At 43.6% G+C, this 21,287-nt stretch overlaps 1 protein-coding gene across 2 annotated transcripts in view; it reads right to left on the minus strand.

Moving 5' to 3' along the window:
• The window catches only part of SOGA3 (SOGA family member 3), a 31,953-nt gene extending 13,901 nt beyond the window's left edge, over positions 1-18,052 (minus strand). The window contains exons 1-5 of one of the 2 annotated variants that reach the window (XM_032101633.1): positions 17,953-18,051; positions 17,122-17,250; positions 13,973-14,925; positions 13,414-13,638; positions 9,878-10,036 (exon numbers count right to left, since the gene is read on the minus strand). In XM_032101633.1, the coding sequence (XP_031957524.1) occupies positions 9,878-10,036; positions 13,414-13,638; positions 13,973-14,851 (1,263 nt within the window). In that variant the 5' untranslated portion in view covers positions 14,852-14,925; positions 17,122-17,250; positions 17,953-18,051. Of the gene's footprint in view, positions 1-9,877; positions 10,037-13,413; positions 13,639-13,972; positions 14,926-17,121; positions 17,251-17,952 lie in introns of both variants that reach the window. The other variant, XM_032101632.1, reaches the window with a different exon arrangement.
• Between the last annotated feature and the right edge of the window lie 3,235 nt (positions 18,053-21,287).

Here is a 21,287-nt window from a genome sequence, read left to right on the forward strand (position 1 = left end):
TACTCTCCTAAAGCTAGGACAAACTACCTACAGCTGTGAGGCTCTGCCAAATTCCTGTCAGGAACACAGGTACCTGAAGGACGAATTGGGAAATTCCATGTGCAGAATAACTGAAAAATCTACCAGGCTACAGAGTTCTCTGCTGGTTTTTTAAACTGTAGGTTCACTAGAACATCCAGAGAATGTAAAGACAGAAAACTGTTTCATGTGGGATTTCTGAAAAGCTCAGTTTAATACTATGAGAAAGATAACCCTGAAACCAGCAATGACCACATACACTGAACAATAACAGAACTATGGCAATTTTCCTTTCAATTTATAACCTGCTCATCTTTGACCTGTATCAGCACATTGCAAATACTCTGTTATTTCAGGTGTTTCTTTGAAGGGACAGGTGCACTTAAGCAGGACCAAATACAGTGGTATAAGGGACAGAAAGCATGTATAACTATCATTCATCAAAGCCTTGGTGGGACTTCCAGTAATATGATGACATTTGGTATACATTGACTCCATACAAAAATATGTATCTAGACCTCTTGTTCAGCACTTAGAAAATGTCTCTGTTCTGCCTCTATAAAGCCTTCCAAGTGATAGAAGGCAATTTTGCAAAGTCATATGGATTTCCTCTAAATCTAGAGAATCCTGGCCTACATCTATTTTCCCATTCATGTTTTTGTACCAGTAGAAAGATATCGAATTTGTCCTCTCTATCATGCAATCTCTTTCTTTTAGGCCTAAAGAAGTCATACATAAAGTCTTAAAAAAAAAAAAAGAAAAAATTCCAGAGACCTGCCAAAAATGACAAAATGAGCAAAAATAAAATGTGAGCTGGAATTTGAAAAGCACAGTGTATTATTAAAAACAAACAAACAAAACAAAACCAAACAAAAAAACCCCAAATCAAACAAAAAACCAAACCAAAACCCTTAGTCAAAACAACAACAAAAGAACCAGAGTGGATTATATACTGTCTATGGATACTGTGAAAAGTAACATAATAGAACTATTTAAGAATCACCTAAACCAGGGAGCTCATTTTTACACTTTTAAGTGACCTTGTAACTTTTTCTTTCAATAGAGCAGTCAGGTTGGTACCCCTATGTCTAAATTACATATATAGATATTTGAATGTCCACTTGAGTAAAGCAATACTGAAATTGGGAAGTACAAAAATAAAAACTTTTTTCTGTGACTGGGGACCATTAAAGAGCCCCCTAATGCTGTATTTCCCAGACTTTCCTCCATTTGTTAATGTGGTATAATGTTTTGGCAGCCTTAGTGAAGTCAGAAGTGAGATTGCCTACTTCAGCAAAGAGATCTAAAATGCTTTCTTGCTCCTTTATATCTCAAGGAAGTCATACCCTAAAGTCTCTAGCAAGAGAAATACATCTTTTACAGCCTGCCTTATGGTGAGTTCATGCTCACAAACCATTTTCTCTGATAACCAGTTACCATCTACCACCTGATCCACAGTTCCCACCCTGTCCATTACCTCCACAGACAACTGGGCATGCCAGCTGCATTGGCTTTGTCACTGCTGGTGATTGTCCCTTGCCAAGTAATTCCCAGCCGTGGGAAATCACATGGCAGCAACAGACTGGACTTGCTGTTCTGCACCTTGTTTGCCATCTCATCTGGCTCCATACCAAGTCAGAGAATCTTTGCCTAGCTTTTACACTAGTAAATAAAATGGTCAGAGACTGTTCTCAGGACCTGATGCCAACTGGCACTTCACAATTCAGTCTCCTTTCAGCTACGATGACAATACAGCTAAACTTCCCTACAGCTTCCTTCCAAACAAGCAGGATCACATCCAATTGTCAATCAGTAACAAGCTCTGACCCAGGCGAGCCCCCAAATCATGCCCAAGCACTGAAGCAGTGGTAGCTGACCCAGGTCAAAACCATCTAAGGCACATGCTAGCAACTGCTCGTGTGTGTGGGCCCTTCCTTAGCCTGATTTACTTTACATATATCTTTTTTGACTGCTGGAAGTGATTCTGTAGCAAAGAATAACCTTGAAAAGAATGATCCAAGGAAAAAAAGCAGAAGGGTTTCAGGTGCCTGAGACCAGAATGCTGGGACTCATGTCCTTCACTAAAACATAGTTTCTAGGTGTTTTGAAGCCCAGGTTTTATCTATGCTTCTGTTCTAGTTAGGTTTTTCTTAAGATGGTCATTAATTTTTTTTTCTTTAAAATACACCTTACTGCAAAGAGACTCTAGTTTTACCTGAAGACTATATGGATTATCAATTACTCCTTGGACAAGAGAACTTTCCAATCTAAAGCTGCTGCTATCTATCACAGAGATGAAAAAAATAAAAGAAGATTCTGACACAAGGAAGGAACTCCCATGTCCCCATGAAATCAGAGCAGCAGCATTATGTTTACAGATTTGAAAGAATTGATCAAGACTTATTTTGTGATGGCTAAATTAATTTCTGTTTTAAACCTATTCCAGATATACTCTTCTCACTACAGCTGCCACTCTTTCGTTATTACTTCCCAATTAGCCACTCCTTTTACACATCCTTGGGAATTTTCAGACCATTCAATAGGAATTCACAAAGCAGCACACCAACTTCATGACTGAAAAATATCCCTTCCAGGCATCTTTACTCACAAAATCTCTTCACAGTAAGATATTTATGGAGCTTTATTCTTTTGAAATCATTCCCTATTTTTTACATATGTTTTGGAATATATTATTATTGACCATCAGGCTGTTTATACTCAATTTTGAGTAACTCTCTTGAAGCAAATGGCTCATGTGAATTGTTGATGGTGATACATAATTAAAATCCAGTTTTACGAAGTTTAAGCTGCTTCTCAAGTGCTTTTCCCTGTTTATGGTGTGATATTTTCAGAGATTTACTATGACAGATTCTGCAACGGAGATTAATTTCTTTCTCCATTATGATTCTTTTCTCATATTCAAAGAACCAAACCAAAGCAAACTCTGTGTATCCCACTCCCTGTGAAATCACAGTGTGCTCTGAGCAAGTATGTCAGAATCACACCCTCACAGGTTATGAATAGCATCCCTGCTGAGTACTGTTTTTAAAGGAACAAAATATTTGGGCAGGATACCAAGGGTAACAGAATACAACACAAGCAAGTCTGACTGGGGGTTATGCATCTGCTGGGATGTGGTGCTTAGAAATCACTGAGCTGTGCTTGGAGGTAGAGGACTTTTTTTCTTTTTCCTGTACAAACTCAGGCAGACACTTGTTTCTCATCTCTTTTTTGAAAGTCTTCTAATTATCCTGTTGCTCCCTTCGTCAGAGCAAATGGAATTTTTGTGAGGCAACAAACTGAAATTCCAGATCACAGAAACCCTCTGCTTAAAGGGAGTGTTGGTAAAAGAGTTGCTGATCGACTTAGCATTGGGTACTCCAAAAAACATAGGAAGAAACCGGTCTTGTAAGAGCCCTATTAAATCCTCCCCTGCTGCCATCTGGTGCCAGGAGCAAGTAAATTACTGTAACTGTCCAAAGAGTTCCACTTACTGCACTGAGCCTGTGAGGATGAGCAGCTACAGCAGCCTCTCACCTCGCTCTGCTTAACCTTGCTCCCTCCATTACCAGCTGTTTGAAATGAGGCTCTAACTCTGAGGAAAACTGAAAATATGAGGTGCAATTATGGTGTGCTTGGGAGACAGTATCATGGAGGGACTTAAACTTTCCCTTTCAAACCAGAACAACCAAGTATCCATCTCCAGTGATTCATATGCATGGGCAACAAACAGAAGCTAGAAATCCATGAACATCTGCACAGTTATGACCCCACTGGAATCACAGAGACCCGTCAGGATAGCTCACACGCCTGTAGTGAAGCAATGAATTGATGAAAACTCTAAAGGTGAGGAAGAAGGGTTGTGCCCTACACAAAAGAGCAGTTCAATTGCGTTTGGTGCTGTCCTGTGACAGGTGATGGGCCAGCTGTGAGCTATGGACAAGAATCAGAACAGCATCCTCTGGAGTGTCTTCTACTGCTCATCTGATGCACAAGGGGAAATAGATGAAGCATTTTTTAGACAACTAGCAGTCACATGATTTCTGCAATGGATTGAAGACAATTTTTGCCACAGGTGATTAATTAGTCAGCTGTGGCTATTACTTTGATGGACCTCTTGCAAATGGAATCACTGTTCAGAGGTTTGATGGTCAATGGTAGCCCTGGCAGCACTGACAGTGAGATGGTGAAGTTTAAGGTCCTGAGAGAAGGGACCGAGAGAAGTACCAGGTGAGAAAGTTCTGAAAGCAACCAAAAATGTGATACTACTGTTGGATACAGCTGTCTTGCCTGTTGGAAATGCTGCAAACCGCCACTCTTTATGAGTCTCGTTTCCAGTTTCTTGCAACCTCATTACATTTTAAACATTGCAGATTTTCCACGCCAAGCATCTGTCCTGGGATAAGTTACCAACACTGTTGATATTTTGGGAAATTTCAGCAAATTATTCAGCTCTTTTTAAGATGACAATGTTCTTGTTTGCTCATAGTAAGTTTTTCTAGCAACTGTTCTCTTGAGAAGTTCCAGTGTGTCTGTGTTCCAGAACATTTTTGTGTTTATATACAATGTATACCTCATACTTTCCTAATTCATCAAAAGGATGACACAACCTTTTAGAAATTTCCCATTCCTATACATTACCAGGTAATTATTTATTGGAGGTTACCAGTTTGAATTGCTGAATATTCAGTATTTATAAATCACCTCACCATTTCCCACCACCAGCTATCAATCTGCACATTTTCTTCAGCTGACAGATTATGTTCCAACTCCAGGGCCAGGAGGCAAAGCCTAACTAGTCTTGCAACTGCTGTTCCATGAGGGTCTGGATAAAGCTGAAGCCAGGCATTAGAACCAGAAATGTTCCTTCAGGTGCTCAGAGTGATACAGTTGCTGTTTCCTAGCACAGGGAGTGATCCTCCACTGCTCTCAGTCCAATGCAAAAATGAAGAGCTACAGCTTAGAAACAAGGAAGGGAACAAACCAAGGAAGCTGACAGATTTGCATAAGGGGGTGAAGCAACCAGGGGAAAAGTAAAAATTTCACAGCAGATAGGAGCTGTAGCGTCAAATGGGGAAAATATATTTGAAGCAGGATAAGAGCAAAATGAACTAGAAAATTCTTGGAATCCAGAGAGGAGATTGGACACTCCTTAAGAGTTGGAAGGATGCAAGGAAGGAAGGAATTGTGGGAGAGAAGAACAAGATTGGGACTTAAAAACTAGAAGACAGCAAAACAACCACTACTATCAGACATAAAGAAGAAGAAGACAAAGAAGAAGATGAAGAAGACGATAGAGAAAAAGAAGAAGACAAAGAAGAAGGGAAAAGGAAAAAGGAAAAAGGAAAAAGGAAAAAGGAAAAAGGAAAAAGGAAAGGAGAGGGAAAGGGAAAGGGAAAGGGAAAGGGAAAGGGAAAGGGAAAAACCAGACACAGGATCAAGACTGAGTGAAAGAATCTGGAGAATGTGAGACTTTGTGAGTTATAGAAGAAAGACTTGAAATAAGTGGTTGGGGTTAAATGGCAGGAGAAGGGGCTTAAAGAGAGAAAGGGTTACGAGAAAGAAGAGATACTGGATTTTTATTCAAGAAAAGCTAGGCAAGCTGGTATTGGTGATCAAGGGGACTGGGACAGGATCTTACCAGATCTTCTGCAGTGTGAGTTTGTTGGTTTGAGGTGTTTTTGGGTTGTGGTTTTTGTTGTTTGTTTTTTTTTTTTTTTGGAGGGGGAGGAATTTGGAGTTGCTTGGGGTTCTTTTACAGCAGCTTTTGTAGTGAAATTTCCAGCTATGCTTTTGATGTCTGTGCAGCCTGAACTCAGAGATGTATAGAGAGCTAATCTGTGCTTAAGCAGGCAGGCAAAGGTTGCAACAGTAAGCAGAAAATTGTAATTACTTTCGTGTGGCCCCACAGCAGTTTAGTGTCAAAATAAGAAACAGAATTCAGATTCTTCCTCCCAGCTCCAGTGCCCAGTTCTCCAGATCCTGTTGCCTTCTTCCATTTCCATGCAGTGTACAGACCAGACTGACAAGACAGGCACCACTAGAGCAAAACACAGACCCATGTAGGGAGGCATAGACTCCTCTGCCTGCAGTCTGACCTGAATGGGCAGAAGACACCTCTGGTTCATGTGCCATGGTTATCAAGTCTGGGATCTGAACTAAAAATCTGTGCTTAGAAGAAGAAAATGGTGGCTTGACAACGTCACCCTAAAGTGGCTGAAAGAACTGAGCTGCCTTGCATCTGCCCAGCTTGGAGCATTAGCAGAGCAATCTATATCCATCCAGAAAGACACATGTCCCCAAAAAACACTGTGCTTCTTGCAACTGCATGTCTGCATTGCAACGAGGGTTTGTAAAGCCCAGGGTCCAGTACATCTGTCATATTTTCCCCCTACTTCATTTGTCTCATAACAAACCACTAAAGCACAGCTAACTGGGTGTTTGCTACGTAGCTACAGCAAACAAACGAATATTTAGTTCATGATAACAAAAAGGTCTACAAGTGTTAGCTAGGCTTTACCAGTTAACAACAAATTAATGAAAATTAATTAATTAATCAATGAACAACATGTTCATTATTATTAACATGTTAATTTTTTTAATATCTGAAAAATTACATCTAGCTACTGCTATGAAACAATTCCTCTACTTTGTTGTCAGCTTCCCAAAAAGCTTTACAATTGACAGCAACCAATATTAAAGAAGAAATCAGCAGCAGTTGCTACAAATAAAACCAACACAGATTAAAAATCTTGTGTGTCTGTGTGGACATATGCAGGAATAACTTTAAATCAAATAGATGCAGTTTGGGGGACTGAAAGTAAAAGCAACTGATAGAAAATATGCACTGCTGGAACACCTTCCAAATCCTGGATGCTTGCAAGCTTCTGTTGCCATGAACAACAATTTCTAACTTGTTGTGGAATTTATCATAATTATTTTTTTCCAAAAGCTCCAAATCAAAAAGGCAAACAGCAATTACCTCTTTATATTAATGACAAATACATTCGCATGTCTATATTCACCCAAATGTTCACTGGAGAACTCCAGATTTGACTCTAAACCAACACATCTGCTAGCATTTATCTTTTCTACATGTTTTCAGTTGAGTTTCTGCTTTTTTTGAAACACCAGAGAATCCACACAGAGAGAACTTTGGCTTTGGCCCTGCCCTAGAGACTACCTACCAAAAAACTATGCTTTCTTTCTGGCATTTTCTATCAAGTCTTATTTTAATTCTCTGCTATCTCACACTGTTCATTATAAAAGGATAAGAAATTTCACATGGCAGTTGTACATAAATAGATTTTAAGAATGGAAAGGCTTGGATTTCTGCAGTACATTTGATGACAAAAGTACAGAAATCAATCATTACATCTCTGAGCATTTTTACTGTGCTGTGAAACAAAAATGTTTCTTTGTCTTTAGAGAGGCACTTTCCCATTAATTCTAAGCTCAATAAAGCAAAGACCACAATCCAGACAAAAGGTCTTCCCTGTATTTCAATTTAAGCTGAGTAGAACTCCCTTAAGCAGGAGGTTCCATTGGTTATAATGGCTGTCTTGAAATGAGAAAGGATTGTAAATCCATGAAATTAGAGGAAATAATTCACAAGCAAATAGAAAATTAACATTATGACTATCTGACAATGACATTTAAAATGCATGAAACCTTCAATTGCCAGAGAAGAAGAAATATTATTTGTCATGGAAAAATTCTAATGCCGACTGCTTTGGGTTGTTTTCATGGTTTTTCCATATAAATATTTTCATAGCTTCTTCATATATTCTAAATTTCAATTCTGTAAGATTTAGTATTCTTTACCAGCACGTTTCCATGGGTCCCCCAAATCATGGCATATTTGCGAAGTGCATAATAATTTGGCTTTGTTTTAAACCTTTTCAGCTTTTCTCTGACTTGCACCTCCTCAACTACCCTCCTGTGCTGAAAGTCCTAGTATAAAAAAGCAGCATTCACCTGCTGAAAGGGACACAGCAGCCTATTTGAAATACATAAATCCTGCCTAATTATGATTAGACATAAAATGACTGTGCATGGCAGTTCTCCCTAGTTCAGTATAAGGATGTATTTCTGACTCCTTGTCCACTCTACCCCTACTATGGTATCAAGTCTTACTTCATGTTTTCCTTCTGGCTCAGTGCCCCCATTCTGTGCCACTGGGAATCATCCATCTGCTTCAGCTCCATGAAAACCATTCTTGTGTAACAGAGACCCTAAACATGACACCATTTCTTCTGGAGTCCCCAGTACCCTTTCATTGACACCAACAGCAAAAACAGAAAGGGCTGAACACTTAAGCCAAAGAAAGAAGTGGAGAGCAGTGTGGGAGCAACAGAACCGTAATTCCGCATAGTGGGCCAGAGGGAAGAAGCGCGATAAGGAGAAAGTGACTAGTGATGAAACGGACGGAGAAGCCCGTTTACTGGCTTAATATCAAAGAACACTAACTATTAAACTGCCACTAAATATCACTGTAATCTGAAGGTGCTTCAGAAAAAACAAGGCAAAAGAATTTTACAGCGGTATAACGTATTGGAGAGAAGGAGGAACCAGAGATGAGAACCTAAAAGAAAACAAGGTCTGAATGGACAAGAATAACAAAAAAATTGGGGTAAAGCCAATCTTAAACACAAGTTATAACGATCATTACAGAAAGATCATGCTCTCATCAAGAGGCTAGTCCAGAAAATCAAGCTGTATTTAATGGCAGTAACCAGAGAGAAAACAGAAGATGAACATCTCAGGGAGATGAGGGGAAAGCTGAATAAGGCTCATATTTTTTTTCATGCTCTTTTGAAATCTGCAGTTATCTGGGAAAGCAGCAGAAGGTGGAACATACCACCTGTTTAACCTCTACTAACATGCTTGAAATTCAGTTCCTCTAAAGAAAACATTTGAATATTTTTAATACTACATCACTTAAAGGACTCATTTGCAGTTCCTAAAAATGCCCTAACATCATATAACTGAAAATTTCTTGCCTTTCTTGACAACTGAAATACATCTCTTCTGCTTCATACAAGATCAAAGAAGACACAGGCATTCCTACTAGGATATATTCCTAAAAGTGAAAATTGGGTGCATTCATTGAATTTTAAACATTGAACAGGAGAACTGTTTCTAAAATCTCTTCTGAGAAGTCATTCTTAGTCAACAGTTTCTCCTTTTACTGCCTGCTTTGTTATCTCTGTCAGCCTGGCTATTACTGCTGTAATGCAATTTTCTGCTTACTTAATGGCACGGTATCTTGCATCTATATAACGGCAGATGGAGTAATTTTGAAGATTAATTAGATACAATATAAAATTATGCTTAGATTGAAAGGCCAGGTAGAGTCTCTCACTTCCCAGTACTCCAAAGAGCATGACTGAACAAGATGGGGAGGTAGCTAGATCCCCAGTATCAGTGTGCCTGCTAGTCTCTAGTAGTAGTTAGCAAGGGAAAAACTACTAATCTTTGTAAAAGCATGTGGGGAACATCATCTGTAGTTAGATGCCTCTGCCACACTTGAGCACACTTCCTGTAAGAATATTTATGTAGGTACAGTGTAACAAAGCCTCTGAACTCTTGTTACCGTTAGTTTCACATTTCCCTCCTAGCAGAGAAAAAAAGAAAAAAAACCCCACAATTTGGTTCCTGTTTTGCCTAGAAAACATCAAATATTTCAGTTTCTCCTCAGCTTCGCAATCATCAAGTTGTACTTCAGCACTCCTTACAACTTTCAACTTTTGGCTGCCGTATTGCTTGCCCCCAAAACAAGTTATAGAAGAAAAACAGTTCAGCAGTAAGAATTTGAGATCTGAAAATAATTGGTGTAGAAGTAAATAGCAACACTAACCTCTTTCATTTTTTCCAGTTCATTCTGTAGTGCTTGTTTGGCAATTTCAACTTCTATAAGCTGCTGTCTTAATTTTTCATTTTCATCTTCTGTTATAGTACGTTTTTCTTCCACATTTTCTAACTCGTGATGAAGTCTCACTGATACATCTTTTGCAACCTAAATGAAACGGTATATCAAAATTAAGGTTAAAAAAAATTACTGTTGCAGTGCTTACTGCCTAAGCAACCATTTAGAAGTTAACTCTGGATGTTTTGATGGAACAGGTATTTAAGGAAACAGGTAGACAAGGACATCCACAGACAGAATTCTAAATTATTCCAAATTCAAGCAAATTCCTTCCAAAAAATGGTACATTATTCCTATGGACTTCACTGGAAACCACATAAGACATTAAACCCCAACTCCTTCTTAGGTTCTGTCATATCAACAGTTAAACAGGACCTTCACTACTCCTGGAGACAGTGCATCATCTATTTTCTCCCAACCACAGCTAGCTTATGCTTTTCAATGCACTAAAGCACATTCCCTTCAAATACTTGACATGCAACAGCATCTAAAAGCAGGGTCCATCTTCTCCAGGCCTGCCCTACCTGTGTCTACCTGTGACTACAAATGGACACACATTTATTTTGACTGTGCTAGTTTCTCTCTCCTTGGTGGACAATTAATGAAAATATTTACTACTATTGTCTCATTTTAAGATTAAAATACAAACAAACAACATTTTTACTGACGTTGTGTTCACCCAAATCAATTTTCAATGAAAATGAACACTAAGGTTTTTGGTTGTTTGAGGTTTTTTTAATGCATTTTCACAGGAATAGAGTTAAAAGGCATATGACAAGATCTAATTCCTCCTCCACAGGAAAAGTAATGAGAATCTTGCCCTGCAAGCCACTTGCACTATATTTTGTGAAACCACCAGAAACTATAATCACACACAAAAAATATTTAAATATACACTAATCACTGTGTTGATGGTGATTTAGACACATAGACACACAGTTTGAAAAGCCTCATTTCCTGCTTTTTTTAGAACTCTGAAAGCATAATTAATCCTACTTAGCATTAGCTGGGGGAGTTCAGTGAGCTGTCCTTCATGGCTTTTACTCAAACCATCTTATGTTAGTATGTCAGAGAGTTCTTTGACATACTAAAACACTAGAGAAAAAATAATAACTGTAAGCAAGCATCTAGAAAGATCCAATCTATCAGAAATCAGCAGCAGCTAGTGACTCAGCCTCCCTTGACAAGAAACCCAGTGTGTGTGTGAATTACAGATACAACACTGCAGTGTAGCACAAGATCATTCAATAACCTCCCCCACTGCACACGCACTCAAGGCACATAATGCCCAACAGAAAGAGCGAGTGGAGGGGAATTTCAATTATAACCATACTCCAAAGAGACTGCAGAATGAGCCGAGAAACACATCACAGGGCTTTAGCTTGATGTCTTTTCCTACACTTAGTTATAAACTGCTCATCTGGTTGTCCAACCAAAGTAAATGGAAAATCATGGGGGATATATAAAACAGCACCCTTATAGAACCTGTCTTCAGTCTATAGGTACAGTCTGGATCAGTAAATAAAACCAAATTGTAATATCATTACTGGTAGCTAATTTTTCGACACAAAATCTGGTGGAATAGCTACTAATGCAGGAAAAAATACAGAGCATTCTAAGAGCACATAGGAAATGGGATTCACTTATGAAATATACATTTTAATACAGCTATCTGCAAGACTGTATCTCTGAGGGATCAAGTTCCCTAATACATTGCAAAATGAACAATGCAAAATGAACAGTGTCTTTTTGGATAGTCATTCTTCAGGAGAGGACATGGAAGCACTACAGAGAACCGCACGAGTTAGAATTATGGTTAGCCAGCACCCAGAATTCTATTAGGCAGAAATTTGGCATTAGGCATTCATCCCTACTCCAAAGCAGAACATATTCATGAGCAGTGAGAACACTCTGCAAGAACACTCTTCCTTTCCAAAGAGTCAGTCATATTGGGAAACACATGGGAGAAATGCTAATTAATGCGAGCTCTTTGTCCAGCCCAATCCAAGGCCTTAACTTCTATCTCCTATATTGGCAGACAAGTACCTCAGCAGAGGTGCCCTCAACAATTCCCTCCCCAGCCTGTATATGTATTACTTGCTAATAAAAGTAACATTGAGCCAACAAAGAACACAACTCTACAAACTGGAATCACAATATTCATTTGGGACATGAAGGCCCATGCTCAAAGTCTGCCTGCAAATGTGTATATCTCAACTGATCATCTAAGTAGCATTCTAAGTATGCAAAATATCCCTTGTTTTGAACAGAAATACCCATGAAAAGGGAGTGATTTTTCTTCTGACCAGGAAGACTCTATTTTGCCAAAAACCACATGGGGGCAGATGGATTTATAGAACTGTCACAGCCACAACAGAAAACATGGGTTTTGAATATGCACAGAAAAGGATTATCAAATAGAAATTTTAATAATAATGATGACAAGCTGGAAAATTTTCAGAAAAAATGATCCAAACCAGGCCTGGGAATAACATACTCTCAATCTATCGTACTTATCAGAAAGAAGTTAAAAAATTACCTTGTTCGAAACCATGTATTAAATTCACAATTTAAACTGCAGCCACAGAGTCCATGTGCCATGAGTAACTAGAGCCCTAGGCAGAAGTGTGGCAAATAAACTCACATTTGCTATACAGAGGTCTGCACTTCCATGAGAAAAGGTCAGTTGACTGGGAGACCAGTCAACTGAAAAATGTTTAGGTGTCCTGGTTCAGCAGGAGTCTTTCAATGTCTAGCAAACGGAAGCAGAAATTAAACTTCCAGCTATGTAAAGAAAGGCATTTTTTCTCTGTAATTGGACCAACCCAGAATGGAGATGATGGGTTGCCACCAATGACAATCTTTAAACAAGGACTGAAACTTTTCCTCAGCGATGGGCTGTGTCTCATTCAGATCCCGTGGATGACATGCAGTTGATGACACACTGAAATTTGATGGGTTTTGTCTAAGGTTTCAGATGGATGTGAAAACCCCTGGATTAATTGAACATAACAGCAGGTTTTTTACTGACAGCAACAGAGTAAGGATTTAGTGTTGTGACTGCAAGTATTCAATCTGCCTGCCCACTAAAATCTTTCACTAAAGAGTGACATAATCAATCCCCTCAAAGTCAATGGGGCTGTTTGGTGAGGTTGGTTTAATTTTGCAGCGGAAGGATATGTTTTGCAATCATCATAAAGGGTCCAAATCCTTTAGCTCTTAATTTCCGTTTGAGTCACTCCTTGCATATTACCTGTATGAAAAATGATAGAACTGAAGCTGAAAATAGCCTATTGACATACAAGAAGGGCTCCTATTACCAAGCACGGCTTGGCCATTGCTATTCTATGAGCTGTACTGGGTGCACAGTGGAATGGATGGAAACGCCTGAGTCATGAGGACCAAGAGCATGGTTGTGTCTCCCTATGAGATGCTCCCTTCCCCTTGACACCTGCTCACATCTGTACCTTGAGGTCCTGCTCCATGCTGCGTATGAGCTCGTTGTCAATCTCACCGGTCTGGGCGTAGCGGAGCCTCTTGCGCTCAGCCTTGCGCAGCCGGTACTGAAGGATCCGGCAGTTCTTGTTGGCTCGCTCCAGCTCATGGCGCATTTCTTGAAGCTGACAAGCATCCTCCTCAAAGAAGCTGTCCCTCATCTCATCCATCTCTGTCCTGAGCTCATCTATCTCGTTCTGTCACCGGGGCGAGAAGGGGACAGGGATGCAACAGGTGGGTCAAAAGCACAAATGTCAGCACGTATAGGGGAAGGCAGCCAAAATGGAGCTCCGCCCCACAGGGACGGCAGGTAAATACAAGCCAGCTCATTATAAGCACCGCAACGAAGCAGGAAAGCAAGCGGCACTGCCCGCACGCCCCACGACAGAGCCATCTTAACGCTGCCTCCAGCGCTCCTGCAGCGAGAGAGGGAGGCTGGGAAGATCCCTCCCGGCGCGGGCGTGGGAAGGCAGCCCGCCCCCGCCCGGCCCCGGTTCTCCCCCAACACCCGCTGCCGCCCCGGCCCCTCACCTTGAGGCTCTCGTTCTCCTCCCGCAGCTTCTCCATCTCTTCCTGCATCTCCTCCTGCAGGTGCGGCCTCAGGGCGCCTTCGGGGCCGCAGCTCCTGCCGTCGCCTCCCGCCTCGCCCTGCCGCAGCCCCTCCGCCCCGGCCGCCTCCATGGCAGCGGGCGAGGAGGCGGAGGCGGCCGGGGGAGGCTCGGCCGGGGCGGCGGCCGCGGAGGCGGTGGAGGCAGCGGAGGAAGCGCTGCCGCTGCTGCTGCTGTGGTTGCTGCCCTTCGTTTGCATCTGGGCGGCCGCCGCCAGCCCTTTCCTGAGGTGGAACTGGATGAGCTCACTTTGCAGGCATCCCTCCTTCCAGTACCCGCCGCCGCCCGCCGCCGCACAGCGGCCCTTCCCCGCGCCCGAGGAAGATGGAGGCGCCGGGGCCGCCTCCCCCGCGCCCTTCAGCGGGGACCGCCCCGCTTTCCCCCGCCACTGCTTGGGCGGCGGCGCCGCCGCCCCCTCCCGCTCGCCCCCGCCGCCCCCTGCAGGGGGCGCCTCCTCGGCGGCGCCCGGTGGCGGCAGCGGCTCCTCGGCGGCGGCGGCGGCTGCTACTCTCCCGGCGGCGGCGGCCGGCGGAGGTTCAGCACCGGCGCCGGGCTGGACAGCTCCCCGCGGCGGCTTCTCGGCGGCGCGGCCGCGGGCGGCTCGCGGGGCCTGGCCCGGCGGCGGCCGCGCCGAGGCGGCTTTGGCGGCGGCGGGCGCGGCTTTGGCGGCGGCGGGCGGCGGGCGCGGGGCGGTGTCGCGGGCCCGGGCCGGCGAGGATGCTCGCGGCTGCTTCCTGCCGCTGCTGCCCTCGGGATGCAGGCGCGGCTCGGCGGCGGCGCCCCCTGCAGGCGGCTGGCTCATGGCGGCGGCTATCTCGGGGACGCGTCCATCACCGGCGGTGTCCTCCGCCTCCTCCGCCGCCGCCGCCCCGAGAGCTGGGGGAGGAGAACCGGAGAAGCCGGTCGGGGTGGGCACGGGGAGGACGGGGAGACGGGCTTTCCGGCCACGGCGGCGGCCAGCCTGCCCCCTCCCCGTCGCCGCGGCGCCCGGCCGGCCCCCAGTCCTGACCCGCGCCCACCTGCGGGCGGAGCGGTCCCCCGGAGCGACCGGGGAGAATCCGGCCAAGGCTGCAGCCCAGAGCCGACCGGAGCGGCTCATGGAAGGGCCCGACGGGCTCGGCTGAGACTGAGACCCGTTCCCACTCCGCCTGCACCTAGGGGCGTTTCCCCAGCCCTGATACCGAACCTTCCCCCGCCGGGCCGCCACACCAGGGATGAATTTCCTTCCACACACAAACTTCCCTCTCCCTTGTGCTCACCACGAAGCCTGGGTTGCTAATGTCTGCCCACTAAAAGGCCTCTTCCCAGCGTCTGTCACAGCCGAGTGGAGGAAAGCTGCTGTACAAAGGACTGCACACGTTGAAACAACTACAAATTTCCCTTCAGCTTTGACAGCAACTCTTCCGGGGCAAGGTGACTTGGGAATCGAGGGTCATAAAGGAAAGGGGTTCTGCAATCAGCTTCTAAACATACATTTGCCCTAGTTCGTTATCCAGAGGTGCTGTCAGGATTTAAGACCGATTTATGTTTGTTACCAGTTATGCAGATCAAAAGGTTATATAGGACTCAGACATAATCACTCCAGCAGATTTTCAAAACAGAGGAAGCAAAGAATACACCCTCACCCAGAACAAAATGTTATGTGGCATTCTCTGAAGGATGCTCACTTGGCAATTTGCCCCTATAATGATACAATCAGAGTTTTCATGACCACAACAGATTATGAAAAAGGGCTGTTAAAAGCCACATCATGCTGCTAATGCCCCTCAAAATATTCTGAAAATAATGTCTATGACCCACCGTTTCCACACTACCTTTATTCAACTATCCTTAGAGGGAAAACATGGGCAACGACAGAAATGACAGCATTCCTAACACGGCCTGCCCATTCCCTCCTAGAATGCAGCTTAACCGTTCTCTGCTAGAACAGGGAATAAAGAAAGAAGCACGATTGGGCAAAGTCAATGCAGAAACTATATCGTGCCCTGACAATTGGTTTACTCCCTGGAACATACTAGACAATGAGGCTGTGTTTGCTCTGCTCTCACTGGCAGGAGCACAACATTTCCTCTCAAATGCACTGTCATTAATAACCTGCTTTAAACCAATATTCTGGAAATTAATGCTCAACATGACACAATTTGGCAGACACTTTCCAAACATTAATTAGTATAAAGAAAGCATGGGAGTGTAGAGCTATAAAACTTGTATGACAACACTTTATAAAAACTCTCTTTGCATTTCTATCAGCCACCACAAACAGAATTCCCACCCTACTATTGTTTAGAGCTATACAGGTATGAAACATAAGAAGTATAATTCAAATTAATAATCGGGAACCCTATGCTGTACCTGAATCTTTTCGGGAACTTTCACTGCAAGTAAGTCACCAGACTCAACCGCGACCTGCCAGAGCCCAACCCGTACCCTGCACGCCCCAAAATCCAGGATCGGCTACCACCTACAGTTAAGTTGGCTGATTTTAGAGATATATATATATATATACACACACACATGTATTTATATACATTTTTAACTGGCACAACGAAAGCCCCGTTTGAGACCAAGTCCGAAATCTCTGTCCTCACAAAACTCCGCGGCTCGACCTTCTCCCCAGAGGCAAACCCACGTGGCGCCGGGACGCGGCGTCTCCGCAGGTTTTCCTGTCGGGAACTGCTGTCCAGGCGGAAAAACGGGTAAATAAATGGAAGCAACAAAAGGGAGGAGTCCGGTGGCTCCACGCGCCGGCGCGGGGCTCTCCCATGCCCGGGACTTCGGGCAGGGCATCCCCCCGGCCCTGGCCCTTTCTCCCCACCGGGCGCCCGCCTCTGCCCCTGCAAAAATTCGCAAACGCGGCTTAAGATTTGGGAGCGTTTCTGCCTTTTGTCCCGGTTTAAAGGAAAGGAGGGGATTTTCGAAGCCCCCCTCCCCCCCCCATACCTGGTTGCTCTGTTGCATCTAGATCCGGAGTAACATTTCCTTTTTGGGAAAAAAAAAAAAAAAAAAAAAAAAAAGAAAGAAAGAAAGAGAAGAAGAAAAAAGGCTAGGATCTAAAGCATCTGCATTACTCACCACCACTTTGTCCGCTGCCCGGCTGGCGAAATGCATGCACGGAGAGCCGGGCACCGCACACGAGGTACCCGCCGCTGCCAGAGCCTCTCAGGAAAATGAAGCAATATTCATGAGCTGACCTCACTGGGCCTGGGAGACGGAAAGGGGGGGGAGGGAAGAAAGCAGAGAAGGGAAAAGAAAGGAAAAGATTAAACGGCGAGAACCCCGCCCAGGCCTGAAGGCTGAATTACGTCCCTTCATCTATCTGCACATGGTGGAACAGGATTACAGCGCAAATGGGGGAAGGAGCAGGCTGCAAACAAGGGATGCGCCCACTTTCTCTTCCCAATGCATCCAGGCAATCGATTCTGATCAATTATTTAGCGTCCCCGTCAGGGGAGCCTGCTCGGGCCGGGCAGGGCTGCCGGGCACCTTCTGTACGGGCAGGGCTGCGGTGACAGGGCTTGCTTTCCTTTGTTCGCCGCCCTGCCCGCGCCCTTCGGCAAGAGCCCGCTGCCGCCGGGAGGGGTAGAGACAAAGGCAGCCCCGGCTCTGGGCTGCTGGAGATCATTCCCTAGGGTTATTTACCAGCCTCAACACAGCCACTAACGGGCCACTGACCCTTTCTTTACTCGTGTGGAGGGCAAATCTGTTTTACCTCTCTGCTCAATAGTGAGGTGAATTTACCTTTGCTCTGAAGCACCTCAGAAGGCTCTTAAGACTTTGCGCTTGAAGTCTTTCCCAATTACAAACAAAGGAAAACGGGGGAAAGGCTTGCTTTCTTTCCCCTCCCTTCCCTCCGAGGAGGCACTTGCCGTGTGACGGCTGTGTGTGGGAGCGTCCCGGACCCACCTGTGTCTCTGTGAACATCCAGCAGGAACAGTCTCGGGAGAGCAGTGCTCCATTTGGGGTCCGTCTCTCTCCTCCTGCAGCAGCTGACGGGTCCAGGGGAGCTCCTGGGCTCTGCCTCAGCCCCGGCAGCGCCTTTCGCAGCGCCAGGGGCGGGGGGCACTTCCCTCCCGAAGGATAATTAAGTGATGCTTTCGTGCCCGTAGGTATACCAGCATATACATACATGCATGCATCTATGTACAAACTGTATGTACACATATGCACTGTGCATACACGTATACATAAATGTGTGTGCATACAAGGTGCGAGCACACCTATAAAATATACATACGTATGCATGGGTTTGTACATTGTATGTACATATATACTTATCTCTGGGGTTCTTGTGCAGTCCTTGAGGGAGGGCAAGCTCAGGGGAGACCAGCTGTCCCCTTTCCAGCTACCCCTCCCCCCACGGTCCTCTCCACCTCTCCTGATATGCCGAGCAGGACTCAACACATCTAAACCAGCGTGTCCTGGCATGCAGAAAGGTACTCCCCCCCATGCAGGTGCATGTCCTCCAGACTGGAGCCCAGGGACTGCATGAACGGGATATATATAGATGGGATGAGTTGAGGACAATCAGAAAATAGGAAATGGAACATTAATGCTGAATAAGAAAATCACTGGGACGATAAAAAGCTACTTTTAAAATTATTAATATTTAATTATTTTTTTAGGCCTTTGAAACTCAAAAAAACTACAATCATACCAAGTAAGCAGGATAATTGGTTGAAAACATGAGGAACAAAAATATGAAATATTTCTGGAGTTGGAATTGAGAAAATTTCCTATGAAAGCACTAGATAGATTCTGCTAGAACATCTAGGTCCTAATCTCAGTGAATATACAGAATAGAAGTATTATGGTCATCACAACAACATAGCATTTTGTTTACACAATATCATTCAGAGGGGCAAGCACAACAGTCCCTACTTTTAAGCACTGGACATTATTTACCATCCTTTCTGCTCCCTTGCTGGCTGAGTTGCCTGGATGAACTTTCCACAGAAAACAATTATGGGATGTGATGGCATCTTATTCCACCTACAACAAGTTTTATCATGTTTTTGGTAAGATACAGATTCTTATTTTCTCATAGTAGTGTCCAAATGAAAACCAGGTGATCAGATTATCTTCACCTACATTGTCAGGCCATATGTCTGATAGTAAAGATCAATTTTATGGCAGTAAAAATTTCCACTCTCTCAGTGTGGTTTGAGATGGTTGACTTGGTTCTCAAAATTTCCACTCTGGCTAAATTTACGTGCTGACAGAGTTATAAAAATTGACATGGGTACAAAAGTATTCTACTCATATCATTTACCTTTCTGGGGGTAATGGGTATAATCTACACAAAAAGTACTCTTTTTCTAATATAAGCTATATTTCCATTACAAAATTTTCTGCCAGATCTCTGTGGGCATTTTCTTTTACTAACAGATCATGGTATAAAATATACAATAATTATATCTATCCTTGAATAAGTGCAGTATGAAGAGACCCATATATTAATACAGTAAAAATTCAATTTATGAGCAGGTTTTATTATAGAGTCTCTAAAAACCTGTGGATTGAAATAATACACAGAAAGAAATGTCTTAACGTCACACAGAAAACAAGGAGCTCTCAGCTGACTATTGCCATTCAGAAATGAACCACTGACGTGCAGAACAGTTGTATAAGTACACTGGCTCAAATGTCAGGGAAAACAATGGAAATAAAATGCTAGAAATTACTTAGTAAGAAGTAAAGAACAAACCAGAAAATATAATTACTGGTTTCATATAATTTCATGGTGCAGAGGGATTTTGATTATCGAGAGCGGTTCTGGTTCCCCATCTCAAACCAGGCATGGGGGAAAGGGGTAAGGTTCAGAGAAGGGTGGCCAGGGCCTGAAGTGTCTCTGCTTAAGGAATGATGAGGTATGGTAGGAGTCTTCAGACAGGAAACAGGGTGACTGAGGAGAATGTAATGCAAGTCCCTACAGTTGTTAGTAAGGAAGGTAAACAAGTGTAAAAGGTTCACTGTTTCTCACAACCTCTTCCCACTCAAGTAGTGCAGAGATGCAAACATGAAGGAAAGAAACAAGCAGGTGATGGCTTCCAAAAACCCAGAAAACTGTCCTTGTGGTTAAGCTATTCAACTCCCTGACACAGAGTGTTGTAAGTATAAGGGTCTATGTGAGTTTAAGTGATTGAAGAAAGTAATGGGAAAAAAAATTAATTTGAGACAGAGGAAAAATATGCTCAAAACCCACCTCTCCTCTGACTATTTTTTTGATCTGGGAGATGGTCTGGGAGAGGTATTAGTATGTGTTTTTGCATTCTCTTCCATCATCTACTATTGACCACAGTAAGACACCTATCAGTAAGCTAAAATATCTTTGATCTGGCTCTGTATGACAATTCTTATCCTGTTCGTATCACCCTCTAGCTTTGTCTCTCTCTCTTTTCCATCTTCTTTTGTTTTCTTAATTTCTATTTCATTCTTCAGCCTTAGATTTATTTTTGTGCAGAGCATTGGCAACCTGCTGCACCCTGGTAGAGCATACCTATGACTTTTTCATGACTTTTTTGCCTTCAATAGCTAAAAGTGTTTTGACTCAAATTAGAGCTGTGAATACCTTGTTTTCTAGTCCCCATTATTCCTTGCTCATGTGGAGACACTTTTTGTGTTGAGCCTACAACTGCATTAAGTTGTATGAAGTTATGCAAGAGATGAAAGTAGAGGAAGAGAAAGGAGAGGAAGAATTTCTCCTCCAAGCAGAGTTTCAGTTTAAGTCATGTAAGTTTCTTTTCCTAAGTTAAGAAGAGAATCCCTTTACATAGCACTTTAAAAGTGTGACCGAAGCATGACCTCCTAGCTTTCAGCAGAGAATACTTTAATAACAGATTTCAGAAGTGGCTTGGAGAGGATGCTTTTCCAGGAGAATGCCTGGGTGGCTCGCAATTGCTGTACTTTCACCACCTGCTTACTCACCTCCTCTGCCCTCTTGGGAATATGCTGGGTTATGCTGGCGCAGAAAGAGAAGCTTCTGGAGCATGCTGTGCTAATTCATGGTGCTGGCACTGCCCCAGCTGGCAGAGGCTGCAGTTTATCTCCCCGCCCAGGAGGATGTGCTGGACACAACTAATTATATCCCAGTCCAGGGCCCATTTTCTCTGTCCATAAAAAAACCAGGTAAGTTTGAGACTTTCATTTACGAATTTCTAATATGTTGAGTAAGCACCCCATGAGGTAATTTGAGAACAAACAATGAAGACATTACAACAGTTCTCTTTTCTTATTTACTT

The sequence above is a fragment of the Corvus moneduloides genome, chromosome 3 (genome assembly GCF_009650955.1).
Source record: "Corvus moneduloides isolate bCorMon1 chromosome 3, bCorMon1.pri, whole genome shotgun sequence".
NCBI classification, from domain to species: Eukaryota; Metazoa; Chordata; class Aves; order Passeriformes; family Corvidae; genus Corvus; species Corvus moneduloides.